This window comes from Neoarius graeffei, chromosome 11 (assembly GCF_027579695.1).
Source record: "Neoarius graeffei isolate fNeoGra1 chromosome 11, fNeoGra1.pri, whole genome shotgun sequence".
In the NCBI taxonomy this organism is placed as follows: domain Eukaryota; kingdom Metazoa; phylum Chordata; class Actinopteri; order Siluriformes; family Ariidae; genus Neoarius; species Neoarius graeffei.
In genome coordinates this window covers 45,259,597-45,274,310 of record NC_083579.1, presented here as the reverse complement: position 1 = coordinate 45,274,310, position 14,714 = coordinate 45,259,597, and the positions used below count along the sequence as shown (strand labels likewise).

The following is a 14,714-nucleotide window of genomic DNA, read 5'->3' as shown; positions in this document are numbered from 1 at the left end:
GCCCCTGGCAGAAGTGATAGCCTACATGGGTTGTATAGGGCTTAGGCCTATATGTCTACAACTAATCTATACGATGGCCCTAGATAGATCTATCTAGGCCTACCTCTATTGACTGATCAAGGTCTATAAATAGTCTTAGCCCTATACCTATGTTGATTATAAATCTTATAACATGAAAAGCTGACTTGAACTTGTTGAAAAGGAGCCAATATAGATCTAGGCCTCTATAAACACAATTCAGAATAGGCTACAGCTTTATTAATTTGAATACCGGTTTCTGTAAATAGCCGTAAGGGTCTATGGGGACCCGTGCGGGGGGGGGGGGGGGGGGGGCACCAGCCCTGTGCTGTGCCTTAGGCCCTATATATAGACCATATCCATGTAGGCCTATGTAGGCTGAAAATTATAAGGTGGGTGGGTGGTGGATGGGGCGAGGTTGAACCCTAATGTATCAAGAGCCAGTGTACCCAGGGCGGGAACATTAAATCTACTAATAATAGGAAACACAGGCCTCCAAAAGGTGATCCTCACTGGAGGAATATTCATGAAATGGCAAATAATTAAAATTTCTTGTATTATTACTTGGGCGTATCTGAAAGTCACTGGGATTCAAACCAAGCTTAGCTAGAAACTTTTGACACCTTCAATGTGAGTATCAATGACAAATCACCCAGCCTCATTATATAATCTGTCAGTATTCAAGTTTTATATAATTAAATTTTCGAATTTTACTTTGTGAGCTTCTAAATGTGTTTTACGCATTTTTTGTATAGCTGACATATGTAGGGCCTACTTTGAAGCAGACAACATTATATATAAAATGTAGAATATATATACACACACACACACACACACACACACACACACACACGTTGCCAGAGATGGACTAACACATTTTTGAATGGTTAAATACATGAGTTTTCATTTCTAAAAAGTTACATTTTTTAGAGGTATAATGGCTCAACGACACTCCAAATCATGGAATCTCCCAAATAAATCCTTGATCCGTTCATTCACTGACGTCACAGGCTAGTTTGTGGAACGCTACAAGGTCCCTACACTTTTGTTTAAATGTTTTTGTTAAAACCTGCAAAGAAAAAAATGACACAAACTCTTTTCTACAGTGTTGTGATGACCACATGCTCTACAGTTTTGGCATTGGGTGCAATGCCCCTTCTCCTGTTTCTGTACTGCCAAGGGCTCGCCAATCTAGAGAATGCAGTTCCCTACATCAAGATCTTCATTGCTCTCCTCATGACTCTAGTGCCTTGTGCTGTGGGAATCACCATCAACCACTGGGCACCACGTTACTCTCAGTTCATAATTAAGGTATACTGCAACTCTGGTGCAAATGTTTATAACCCTCAGGGTTTTTGAATCGGGGATCTGATCTGCTCCCAAACTTCTCCAGCTGGTTAGTTATTTTTCCAGCTTCCTTATTACTTACAGTGGTGCTTAAAAGTTTGTGAACCCTTTATTTCTACATAAATATGACCTAAAACATCATCAGATTTTCACACGAGTCCTAAAAGTAGATAAAGAGAACCCAGTTAAACAAATGAGACAAAAATATTATACTTGGTCATTTATTTATTGAGGAAAATGATCCAATATTACATATCTGTGAGTGGCAAAATTATATATGTGAACCTCTAGGATTAGCAGTTAATTTGAAGGTGAAATTAGAGTCAGGTGTTTTCAATCAATGGGACGACAATCAGGTGTGTGAGTGGGCACCCTGTTTTATTTAAAGAACAGGGATCTATCGAAGTCTGATCTTCACAACACATGTTGGAAATGTATCATAGCACGAACAAAGGAGATTTCTGAGGATCTCAGAAAAAGCGTTGTTGATGCTCATCAGGCTGGAAAAGGTTACAAAACCATCTGTAAAGAGTTTGGACTCCACCAATCCACAGTCAGACAGATTGTGTACAAATGGAGGAAATTCAAGACCATTGTTACCCTCCCCAGGAGTGGTCGACCAACAAAGATCACTCCAAGAGCAAGGCGTGTGATAGTCGGCGAGGTCACAAAGGACCCCAGGGTAACTTCTAAGCAACTGAAGGCCTCTCTCACATTGGCTACTGTTCATGAGTCCACTGTCAGGAGAACACTGAACAACTTTTTTACTTTATTTTCAGGACAATGCACATTGATGAACACATACACAGTACATGTAAATGTGCCAGATTGTAGCCCGAGGGCTAATTTCCATCTGTAGTCCATAATAGGCAGGTTAGATGTTCATAAATAAAAAGACAAAAAAAGTCCAGATATACACAGCTATACACACATAGTAAGTACTAAAAGAGAAGAAATACAAATACAAAAACCACAATCACATTTATGATATAATACACTTACTTGAGAATAGGACTATGTATTAGTGCTGTTAGAGTTGTATGTTAATAGAGTGTGTGTATGTATGTATAAGAAATTAGAGGTGTGTACATGTTTGGTGAGCTCTAAGCCACACCTTGACATGGGTCTTGAAAGTGGCCAAGGAGGGACATTCCCTTATAGACACAGGTATTGTGTTCCACAAAGCACTACCTTTAATAGATAGTGCATTGTGGCTGAAAGATGTTTTTCTAAAAGGAACCTCCACATCCCTGTTGACCACTGCTCGAGTAACTCGTGTCTGGCGATATTTAATAAAATCATGCAAAAAGGGTGGCGCCAGACCATGCAGAGTTTTATAACTGTATGAAAATTTACAGAAATTGTCAAAACTCAATAGATTATATTTGCCCAAGATGTTACAGTGATGGTATGAGAGTGGTTTTTTATCTAGAATTTTGAGTGCCTTTTTATAAAGGTTTTCCACTGGTTTGAGGATGGTTGATCCCACCATGGTCCAGCTGGTAATGCAATAACTCAAGTGAGAGAAAATCATCGCATGTAAAAACGATAGAGCAGCAATATCTGACATGGCACCTCTAATGTACTTAAAATTATAAAGATTAACTTTAATCTTTTTAATTATCATTTTGTGTTTTTTAAAAGAAAGATTGGAGTCTAAAATAACACCTAAATATTTAAAATCTGTGACCACTTCTAACTCTTCAGCAGTGGCGTGCACAGATAGACATGAGGTGGTGCTCAAGCACCTGCCCCTCTGCCCTCTGTCCAAAAAAGTGCCCTTTTGAATTTTTTTTTTTACAGTTTACTGAGGCCAATGTCGACATGATCTTTTAGAAAAGCCGCGGTATTAAAAGCGTGTGTGAAAATAATGTCCCGATGTGTGCCCCCTCTGCACACACACCGGACCTCTGTCTCTCTTGCTCTGTCACGTGAACAAGCGTGCAGTGCATTCAATGTGAGGTTGCAGCAGCATAGCGTCCTGGAAGCCACGGCCTTGTTGTAGCGCAGACAACACATCAGGCAGTCAGTCAGCTCTTCCCCTGCCCCACCAGCCAGGTAACACATGAATCGAGTGAAAATGTATTGTTTGCCCTCTAAGCCCAAGCTGTAATTATTTTGTCGTGAAGTAGCCCGTCGCATACAGAAACAACTGCACATAAGTATTATATTTTTTGCTAGACCATTTTCAGATTTAGGAAAACAAAAATTTCTTTTTCTATTTTGTTCAACTAGAGATTCCTGGCAAAGTCAAAAAGCCTTGATGTAATAAATTAACATTAAGTGGTTGTTTTACACCTTTAAAAACTAAAACGGGTCAGTGGCGACCCGAACACAAGAGAAGGGTTAAATCTCAGACTTTTATAATAAGGTGTTCCACATGCGCAAAAAAGTGCCCTTTTTCCCCCCTGGAGCACTTGCCCCCCAAAATGTCTGTGCATGCCACTGCTCTTCAGTGCCTAAGAGGACACCAGGATGTGAAACCATATTGGAAGGTTGCTTGGCCAAATACAGGCAGACAGTTTTTTTTGCATTCAATATAAGACACGATCTGTTGAGCCAGGTTTGTATGTGTGTAAGAGCTGTGGAAAGTACACATGCTGCTTCCTCAGGATCTTTGGCTTTAGTGAAAATGACTGTCATCTGCATAAAGCTGGACATCAACATGTGGACAATGTTCAGGCAAATCGTTAATGTAAAAAGAAAATAAGATCGGCCCCAGTATAGACCCTTGGGGGACCCCAACTGGACAACCCATGAAGGTGGACCTGAAACCATCCACCACAGTGCATTGTTCTCTGTGTGACAAGTATGAACGAAACCAATTTATAGATTGAGCAAAAAAATTAAAATGAGTTTTGATAACAACACATTATGATTCACAGTGTCAAAAGCTCTCTTTAAATCCAAGAAAACAGCGCCAACACAACCATTCCTATCTAACTGACATTTAACTTTTTCCATAAACATGACCAGTGCAGTCTCAGTAGAGTGGTGTGGACGAAACCCAAACTGCATAGGGTGAAGAGGTGTTTGACTATTATTGAGGTATTCAATTAACTGCTTAAAGACCCATTTTTCAATAATTTTTGAGATGACAGGTAAAATGCTAATAGGTCTATAATTATTCATATCAACTTTATCCCCAGCTTTAAACACAGGTGTAACAATGGCCAATTTCTACACTCTAGGGACTGGAATTTTTAATAGATAAATTGACCAAGTGCATTAGTGGGGGTGCAAGAGCCTCCTTGTGTAATTTTAAGAAGTTTGTGTCAAGCCCGTAAATATCCTTTGCTTTAGAATTGTTCAGGGCGGTTATAATCTTAATAACTTCGCGTTCTGTATGCGTTCTGTAACAATGGTGTGCATGGCAATGCTGCAAGAAGAAAGCCACTGCTCTCCAAAAAGAACATTGCTGCTTGTCTGCAGTTTGCTAAAGATCACATGGACAAGCCAGAAGGCTATTGGAAAAATGTCTTGTGGATGGATGAGACCAAAATAGAACTTTTTGGTTTAAATGAGAAGTGTTATATTTGGAGAAAAGGAAAACACTGCATTCCAGCATAAGAACCTTATCCCATCTGTCAAACATGGTGGTGGTAGTAGTATCATGGTTTGGGCCTGTTTTGCTGCATCTGGGCCAGGACGGCTTGCCATCATTGATGGAACAATGAATTCTGAATTATACCAGCAAATTCTAAAGGAAAATGTCACGACATCTGTCCATGAACTGAATCTCAAGAGAAGGTGGGTCATGCAGCAAGACAACGACCCTAAGCACACAAGTCGTTCTACCAAAGAATGGTTAAAGAAGGATAAAGTTAAATGTTTTGGAATGGCCAAGTCAAAGTCCTGACCTTAATCCAATTGAAATGTTGTGGAAGGACCTGAAGTGAGCAGTTCATGTGAGGAAACCCACCAACATCCCAGAGTTGAAGCTGTTCTGTACGGAGGAATGGGCTAAAATTCCTCCAAGCCGGTGTGCAGGACTGATCAACAGTTACCGGAAACGTTTAGTTGTAGTATTGATTCACGGGGGGTGTCACACCAGATACTGAAAGCAAAGGTTCACATATTTCTGCCACTCACAGATATGTAACATTAGATCATTTTCCTCAATAAATAAATGACCAAGTATAATATTTTTTGTCTCATTTGTTTAACTGGGTTCTCTTTATCTACTTTTAGGACTTGTGTGAAAATCTGATAATGTTTTAGGTCATATTTATGCAGAAATATAGAAAATTCTAAAGGGTTCACAAACTTTCAAGCACCACTGTAACTGAATTAAGAAATCTTTTAGATTTTCCAGTTGTCTTACTATTGTACATTAACATCAGTAAACCGTTTGCATCTATCAGCACTTACCAGTTGGTACAGATGGTCTACCAGCGTGCACCTGTCTTAATTTAACCATGTCCAGGAAACAACCTCGACATTTCTTGTTACTATAAATTCAACTTCTTTATGTATGCCATCTTTTGTGCTTTGATGTATATTATACCTTTGGTGACCACTGTCCTATAATGAATTAGTAACTAGTCTGGGAATATAACTCAAGGATTCAGTTTCAGAGACAAATTAAATGCAGCACGAGTGAAAAATTTTTCAGCAGCTGCAGCGAGGCTTAAGGACCATCTAGGAAAATGGCTTTACATGCAATTTTGAAATAGGCAGCTGAGTTAGACTTACATCTATGCTAATAATTCTGAGTGAGGCTTCTGCTACCAACCATAACAATGAATTTAAATCATTGAACCACCAGTGACACTTATCTTTTCAACAGGCTGGTTTTTGCATCTTGCTCATAGCCAGTGTGGTGATTGGTACGATCTGCGGCATCACTTTAGGAGCAACAGTGTGGATTATGCTCTCTCCTCAAATCCTGGTTGTTGGTTCCCTCATGCCTTTCATAGGCTACCTTTTAGGCTATACCATGTCCCTCATCTTCAAGCAGAATGGCCCGTGAGTACCAAATATGTCTTTAAAGCATTAACGCAAAAAGATACTTACATCGTTGTAGTTTCCTGTGAGATACCCAATGTCATAGTACTAATCCAGTCTTCATCATTTCTTCCCATGTGGCACATGATTGGCCTTGGAGCATGCCATTGGAAAATGATGTTCCAATAGACACTTGAGGTTCTTTCTGTCCATCCTTGTCTTTCACACCTGCTGCTGATCTTCTCCCAATAGGCCTTCCACTTTTCCTCCATGTATTGCTTGCTGTGCGTTTATCAAACTATGCTTGTTTCTGTAATGCGTCATTTTCCATTCAGAAAACGTGAGCCAAGTATTTAAGGAACTGTAAACGGCAGAAATCTTGACTGGGCAGTACTCCTCTTATTTCAGTATTTTACATTTCCACTCCAAAAATTCACACCAGCTTGCAGGACATTCTAAAAGTTTAACATGAAAAAAGCTTAACATGGCTTAATGTACCACAACAACCACCAAGCAACACCAAATCTCACACACTAACCTTGTCAGGGTGACCAACTGCTGGCCAAAGAACAAAACAGTAACTGAAAAACAACTATAATTTTCACATTAAAGTTAGACGCCCTTTTGATTTCATAAAATCAGTGAAATGTAGTTCCATCTGAAAGTTGGTCATTATGATGTGCTTTATTTCTGCAATATCTCAAAAAACCAGGCTATTCTGTGGCTGGGAAGTTATTTAATTTGAGGGGATTCCTGAGCAAATGTGCATGAAATCGCTCACTTCACGCAGTCAAGCAGACAGAGGAAGTCCGTGTGCGCACAGGGGCATAGCTTGGGGGGGGGGGGGTGGCTGGGGTACCTGTGACCCCCCCCCCCTTTGTCGGACCATACATTCTTTCAATAGCCACATAAGAATATTAGAAAAGCGCCCACTGTAATTTTTCTAACATTTTTTTATTAACTAGATCGTCACCTCAGCTTCCTTAGGGTTTCTATAACCTTGTATGGACTTCCTGTGGTTTGGGCGTGAAAACCCAGTTCTGTGCAAGCGCAACACGATCGCCCTAGAAAGCATGGTCAAGCTGCCAGTGTAGCTGCAGTCTTTTTAGTTGCGAATTACGAGTATTTACTCGTGTTAATAATTCGCCATGTCAAAACAAGGGAAACTTTCCTCCTTTCGACGTGAAGAGAGGTAAGCAATTTATTATATATTTTTTTCCCATCAAAGTTGCATTTTGTGGCTTCGAAGTTAAGTTTTAGTGCCGTTTCTACAACCCCGATTCCAAAAAAGTTGGGACAAAGTACAAATTGTAAATAAAAACGGAATGCAATGATGAAGTTTCAAAATTCCATATTTTATTCAGAATAGAACATAGATGACATATCAAATGTTTAAACTCAGAAAATATCATTTAAAGAGAAAAATTAGGTGATTTTAAATTTTATGAAAACAACACATCTCAAAGTTGGGACAAGGCCATGTTTCCCACTGTGAGACATCCCCTTTTCTCTTTACAACAGTCTGTAAACGTCTGGGGACTGAGGAGACAAGTTGCTCAAGTTTAGGGATAGGAATGTTAACCCGTTCTTGTCTAATGTAGGATTCTAGTTGCTCAACTGTCTTAGGTCTTTTTTGTCGTATCTTCCGTTTTATGATGCGCCAAATGTTTTCTATGGGTGAAAGATCTGGACTGCAGGCTGGCCAGTTCAGTACCCGGACCCTTCTTCTACGCAGCCATGATGCTGTAATTGATGCAGTATGTGGTTTGGCATTGTCATGTGGGAAAATGCAAGGTCTTCCCTGAAAGAGACGTCGTCTGGATGGGAGCACATGTTGCTCTAGAACCTGGATATACCTTTCAGCATTGATGGTGTCTTTCCAGATGTGTAAGCTGCCCATGCCACACGCACTAATGTAACCCCATACCATCAGAGATGCAGGCTTCTGAACTGAGCGCTGATAACAACTTGGGTCGTCCTTCTCCTCTTTAGTCCGAATGACACGGCGTCCCTGATTTCCATAAAGAACTTCAAATTTTGATTCGTCTGACCACAGAACAGTTTTCCACTTTGCCACAGTCCATTTTAAATGAGCCTTGGCCCAGAGAAGACGTCTGCGCTTCTGGATCATGTTTAGATACGGCTTCTTTGAACTATAGAGTTTTAACACGGTGAATTGTGTTCACAGATAATGTTCTCTGGAAATATTCCTGAGCCCATTTTGTGATTTCCAGTACAGAAGCATGCCTGTATGTGATGCAGTGCCATCAAAGGGCCCCAAGATCACGGGCACCCAGTATGGTTTTCCGGCCTTGACCCTTATGCACAGAGATTCTTCCAGATTGCAATACTCCACCTACATCTACTTGACCATGCACTGACAGTTCCATCATTCTGTCACTAAACAAACAGCTGATCACACCGAGGTGCTCGCTGACCGCCGATATTTATTAGTCTGGTCCTGCGTTTCCTTTCCTTCGCAACATAACGTCTTTTCTTCTCGCTTTCTGTTACTGTAGTCGGTCTTTCACGTTTCATTCGCGTCCTCCATTTTCCTCTCCTGTTTCAAATTTGTATCCCACAATGCCTTGCACAAACGGGGAAAGCCCATCACGTGATGCACGATGTAGTATCTTGAATTGGGTCATGGTGAAGCAGGAAAAAATAGTGGAGAATTTAGGGCCACGTGGCTCTAAATTCATTAATCGTTCTATTAAAAAAACTAATAAAATTGGAAATCTGTGATTCAAATTCAGTAGCTTTCAGTCCACTTGACGAAAATTATTTTTATGACCTACACTTGAAAAATCTGAAAGGCAGTCTAGTTTTAAGTATTTTGTAGGAGCCCATTATAAGGAAAAAAAATTAATGCAGCTTGATGTGTTAAAACAGAGACATCAAATTTCTCCACAATTTATTGAGAAGAACTTAAAAAAAAAAAGAAAAAAGAAAACCCACATTCTGTAAGTGGCAGTTCTATGGATGGAAATGTGTTGTTGATCAGACAAGTAAGAGGAGAACTGCCAAACTGCTTTAACTTGTCAGTAATTCAAATATCCACACTTTACAAGCATGATGAACAGAAAAGCATGTCAGAATGCACAACACAACCTTCACGGGGACCTATGATGAAACTCACTTTATCAGTGCTTGTGCACATACCCGAATGTATCTGGAATGTATACCCCATCAACCCACAAACTCTGAGATAAGATGCTCAGTCAGTTTCTTCTGGGCTGCGTATTTCACCCAACATGTGCTTCAACAAGCTGTTCACATTTGGCAAATTTGATTTTTGAGAACTGCCTTTCTAAATGAATATTCATGAGCAAAGTGCTACCTGGCTGGCCGGTGGAGTGAGCAGTGGCTCATTATCATTTAAAGGAACAGGCACTCAAAATCAGTCATTTTGATCAGGGCTGTTTAGACAGGGTGAGAAAGGGAGCTGTAGTGTTTTATCCTTGTGGTATTTTGACCAAAGTATGTCACAGACGTTGCATTTAGACCTCAGGGAGCTGCGTTAACTGGTGGAAAACAGGTTTAATAATGCCCCTTTTCCACCAAAGCAGTTCCAGGGCTGGCTCGGGGCCAGTGCTTAGTTTGGAACCGGGTTTTCTGTTTCCACTGACAAAGAACTGGCTCTGGGGCCAGAAAAAACGGTTCCAGGCTAGCACCAGCTCTCTGCTGGGCCAGAGGAAAGAACCGCTTACGTCAGCGGGGTGGGGGGTGGGGGGTGGAGTTGTTAAGACCAACAACAATAACAAGACCGCGAAAGATCGCCATTTTTAAGCGACGAGAAGCAGCAGCTGTACAAACGCAAAGTCATCCATTATTATTATTGTTGTTGTTGCTGCTGCTTCTTCTGTGTTGTTTTTGCTTCGATATTCGCGCCAAGGTTTATGCAAACGTAGCGACGTAACTGACGTATACAACGACGTAACTGACGTATACAGCGACGTAATGACGTGGCTTCCCTTAGCACCACGAGCTATGGAAAAGCAAACTGGTTCTCAGCTGGCTCGCAAGTTGAACGAGTTGTGAACCAGCACTGGAACTGATTTGGTGGAAAAGGGGTATAAAGGTCTCTGCATGCTCTTGCGACAAGGCTTTCGCAGATAGCTTTTCGCAGACAGTTGTAATTTATCGTTGAGCGGGGAGTAATAGGCGTGCGCGATGTTATTCACCGCCACAACGCAAGGGGGCGCGAAGTCGCGAAATCGCTAGGAGTAGTTGGTGGGTGTGGTTAGTGGAGTGTTTATCCTCCGGTTACTTATAATGACTAGAACTAGAGTCGTATAGATGTCCGTACTTCCTCACTTCCTCAAATCAACTGCTCTTCGTGCTGCTCCATCTTCGCTCGTGTTTTTAAAAATGGCGGTCGTGAAAACAAAACAAACCGGGAAAGTAGGGAAGCGGAAGTGCGTGTACAGCGGATGTAGAGTGGACCAATCAGAGCCCTCTTGTCTGCGAGGCTTCTGCGGTGGTCACAATTTTTGGGAGGTGCGCGCAGAGCGTCTGCGAAGGTGGGGGGGCTACGCAGACGCTGTCTGCGACACCATCTGCGAGGACTGCATTGTCAGCATAAATTGGCCTTAAGTCACCTTTAATGAGACCACATTGGGTTCCACTCCTGACAGACAAGAACAGGAAGCTGAGGTTACAGTAGGCACAGGCTCACTGAAACAGGACCGGTGAAGATTGGAAAAGGACAGAGCAACAAAACATCAAATTCCACCCACTTTATTGATCCCAACTACTGTGTTCTGTTAAAAGAACGAGCCTTTAATCTCAAGGATTTGTGTCACATCCCAGGCATGTTCGACATGGAAGTCTTTCTACTGTGTTTACCTCGTCAGTAAAACATGGGGGATGGGAACAGATGAAGTTGGTCAGCTGTAATAACAACATTGTTCAATGAAACTGTAGCATGAGACCGTAGGACTGGAAGTAAACAGCACATGCACCCCAAGTTATTCAAATATCATTCGTAGGCCATCACCGCCATACAAACAATTTGCTATGCAACTCCAGACTGTACAATCACAATATCTTCACAGATATAAAGTGAAATTATGGATTTGAATCAATCTGTATGGAGTTTAAAGTTCACGTAGGCAAGAAAATAGAACGGAAAATGTCTAACATAGCCTTCGTGGACGGAAAACTAGTTAAATAAATGCATATCTGTTGCATACAGTGCTGAGGGTAAATGAGTACACCCCCCTTTGAAAAGGAACATTTTAAACAATATCTCAATGAGCACAAACAATTTCCAAAATGTTGACAAGTTTAATATAACATCTGTTTAACTTATAACGTGAAAGTAAGGTTAATAATATAAACTTAGATTACACATTTTTCAGTTTTACTCAAATTAGGGTGGTGCAAAAATAAGTACACCCCACAACAAAAACTACTACATCTAGTACTTTGTATGGCCTCCATGATTTTTAATGACAGCACCAAGTCTTCTAGGCATGGAATGAACAAGTTGGCGACATTTTGCAACATCAATCTTTTTCCATTCTTCAACAATGACCTCTTTTAGTGACTGGATGCTGGATGGAGAGTGATGCTCAACTTGTCTCTTCAGAATTCCCCATAGGTTATCTAAAGAAGTAGAAAGCCAAACTGGATGACTATTTATTTCCCGTGACACAATACGGCGTACACTGCAGAGGAATGGCATGCATGGATGCCGTCCATGAAAGAAGCCTCTCCTAAAGCCCAGGCACAAAAAAGCCCGCCTAGAGTTTGCCAGGGCCCATGCTGACAAAGATGAAGACTACTGGGACTCTATACTCTGGAGTGATGAGACCAAGATAAATGTTTTTGAAACTGATGGCTTCAAAACTGTATGGCGTCGCAAAGGTGAGGAATACAAAGAAAAATGCATGGTGCCTACAGTGAAACATGGTGGTGGCAGTGTCCTTATGTGGGGCTGCATGAGTGCATCATGAATTCACAGATGTATTGCTCTATACTGAAAAAGAAGATGCTACCATCACTCTGTGCCCTTGGTCGTCGTGCACTTTTCCAACATGACAATAATCCTAAACACACATCTAAGGCCACTGTTGGATTTCTGAAGAAGAACAGGGTGAAAGTGATTCAGTGGCCAAGTGTGTCTCCTGATCTGAACCCAATCGAACACCTATGGGGAATTCTGAAGAGACAAGTTGAGCATCACTCTCCATCCAGCATCCAGCCACTAAAAGAGGTCATTGTTGAAGAATGGAAAAAGATTAATGTTGCAAAATGTCGCCAACTTGTTCATTCCATGCCTAGAAGACTTGGTGCTGTCATTACAAATCATGGAGGCCATACAAAGTACTAGATGTAGTAGTTTTGTTGTGGGGTGTACTCATTTTTGCACCACCCTAATTTGAGTAAAACTGAAAAATGTGCAATCTAAGTTTATATTATTAACCTTACTTTCATGTTATAAGTTAAACAGATGTTATATTAAACTTTGTCTTGTCAACATTTTGGAAATTGTTTGTGTTCATTGAGATATTGTTTAAAATGTTACTTTTCAAAGGGGGTGTACTCATTTATGCTCGGCACTGTATATATGTGTCTTGCTAAGTTTGTTCAATTTGATTATTATTAAAAAAAAATAAGACAAGATAATTCTGGTTTTCTGCGGTCTCTTCAGGTGCAGCAGGACGATCGCTATGGAAACCGGCTGTCAAAACGTCCAGCTGTGCTCTGCAATTTTGAAAGTGACTTTCCCTCCAGATGAAATTGGACCGCTGTTTCTCTTTCCAGTGGTTTACGTCATATTTCAGGGTGCTGAAGCTCTATTCCTCATCATGCTCTTCAGAATATACCAAAGGTTTAAACCCTCAGCTGAAGGCGAGATATCTCGTCAGTCTGATGTTAACAGTAATCTGAACAGACGTCACAAATATGACTGCTGATCTGAAAGGGCGTATAGTAGTTTAGGGATCTCAAACTTTGTGTAGCTCAGGACCCCTTTAACAGTAAAAGAAATTCCACCGAAGGACATGCTTGTCCGGGCATCTTGTTAAATGCCGACGTGGAGATTGAGGTGAGCTCTGTGGTACTCCATCCACATCTAATCCAGAAAGAAAACATTTGGAGCTTTTGTTTTTTTTTTTAAATAAATAAATAAATAAAAAAAAAAATATATATATATATATATATATATATATATATATATATATATATATATATATATATTAATGTGGAATCCTGCTGGGATGCTTGAAGATGATTTTCTTGAATAAAAGGGCTCATTCTCTAAACTTTCAAAATATGGACTATCATTTCTCTTTACTTATATGGATTACCACAGTTGTGGAATAGGGCTATTTACTGTCTTGTTATTATTTACTATTTGATCTCAAAACGCATTAAGGCGGCAAGGAACTCCACTAATTAACTTTTGACGAGCCACAGTTGTTAATTGAAAAGCGTTCCAGGTGACTCCCTCATGAAGCCGGTTAAGATAGCGCCAAGTGTTTAAAGCGTCATCAAGATAAACGCTGGCTACTTTGAAGAATCTAAAATATTAAACAAAACATTTCTTTTTTTTTTTGTTTGCTTACCACATAATTCCAGATGTTATTTCATAATTTAGATGTTTTCAGTGTTCTTCTACAACACAGAAAATAGTCAAAATACAGAAAAACCTATGAATGAGTAGGGGTGCCCAAACTTTTGACTGGTGACGAGAGTGTGTGAGTTGCAAATCAATTAAAAAAAAAAAATCTCATTATCTGTAGCCGCTTTATCCTGTTCTACAGGGTTGCAGGCAAGCTGGAGTCTATCCCAGCTGACTACGGGCGAAAGGCGGGGTTCACCCTGGACAAGTCGCCAGGTCATCACAGGGCTGACACATAGACACAGACAACCATTCACACTCACATTCACACCTACGGTCAATTTAGAGTCACCAGTTAACCTAACCTACATGTCTTTGGACTGTGGGGGAAACCGGAGCACCCGGAGGAAACCCACGCGGACACGGGGAGAACATGCAAACTCCACACAGAAAGGCACTCGCCGGCCACGGGGCTCGAACCCGGACCTTCTTGCTGTGAGGCGACAGCGCTAACCACTACACCACCGTGCCGCCCAAAAATCTTGATCTTGCGGGTCAAGCTTACCATACGGGTGACTGAGCACACATTGTAACGCGCGAGTTACATTTATTTATATATTATTTACATTTATAGTTACATTATTACTATTTAAAGCTAGCAATGGTGCACACCTGTTGTATTCACGGCTGTCGTAATAGGTCAAATGATGACGTCAAGCGGAGCTTTTATGGAATTCCCACTGTACGGGAGCACGAAGGCGAGCAAACAAAGAAAGTAAATAAATAAATACAAAAAAAAAAAACCCCAAGACATTTTACAGGTGAAATGATA

General features: G+C 40.8%; 1 protein-coding gene across 1 annotated transcript in view; it reads left to right on the top strand.

Annotated features, from left to right (window-relative positions):
• The window catches only part of LOC132894327 (hepatic sodium/bile acid cotransporter-like), a 28,196-nt gene extending 14,785 nt beyond the window's left edge, over positions 1–13,411 (top strand). The window contains exons 3-5 of the mRNA XM_060933998.1: positions 1,125–1,329; positions 6,155–6,333; positions 12,971–13,411. Coding sequence (XP_060789981.1) covers positions 1,125–1,329; positions 6,155–6,333; positions 12,971–13,235 — 649 coding nt within the window. The 3' untranslated portion in view covers positions 13,236–13,411. The remainder of the gene's footprint in view (positions 1–1,124; positions 1,330–6,154; positions 6,334–12,970) is intronic.
• The last annotated feature ends 1,303 nt before the right edge of the window (positions 13,412–14,714 follow it).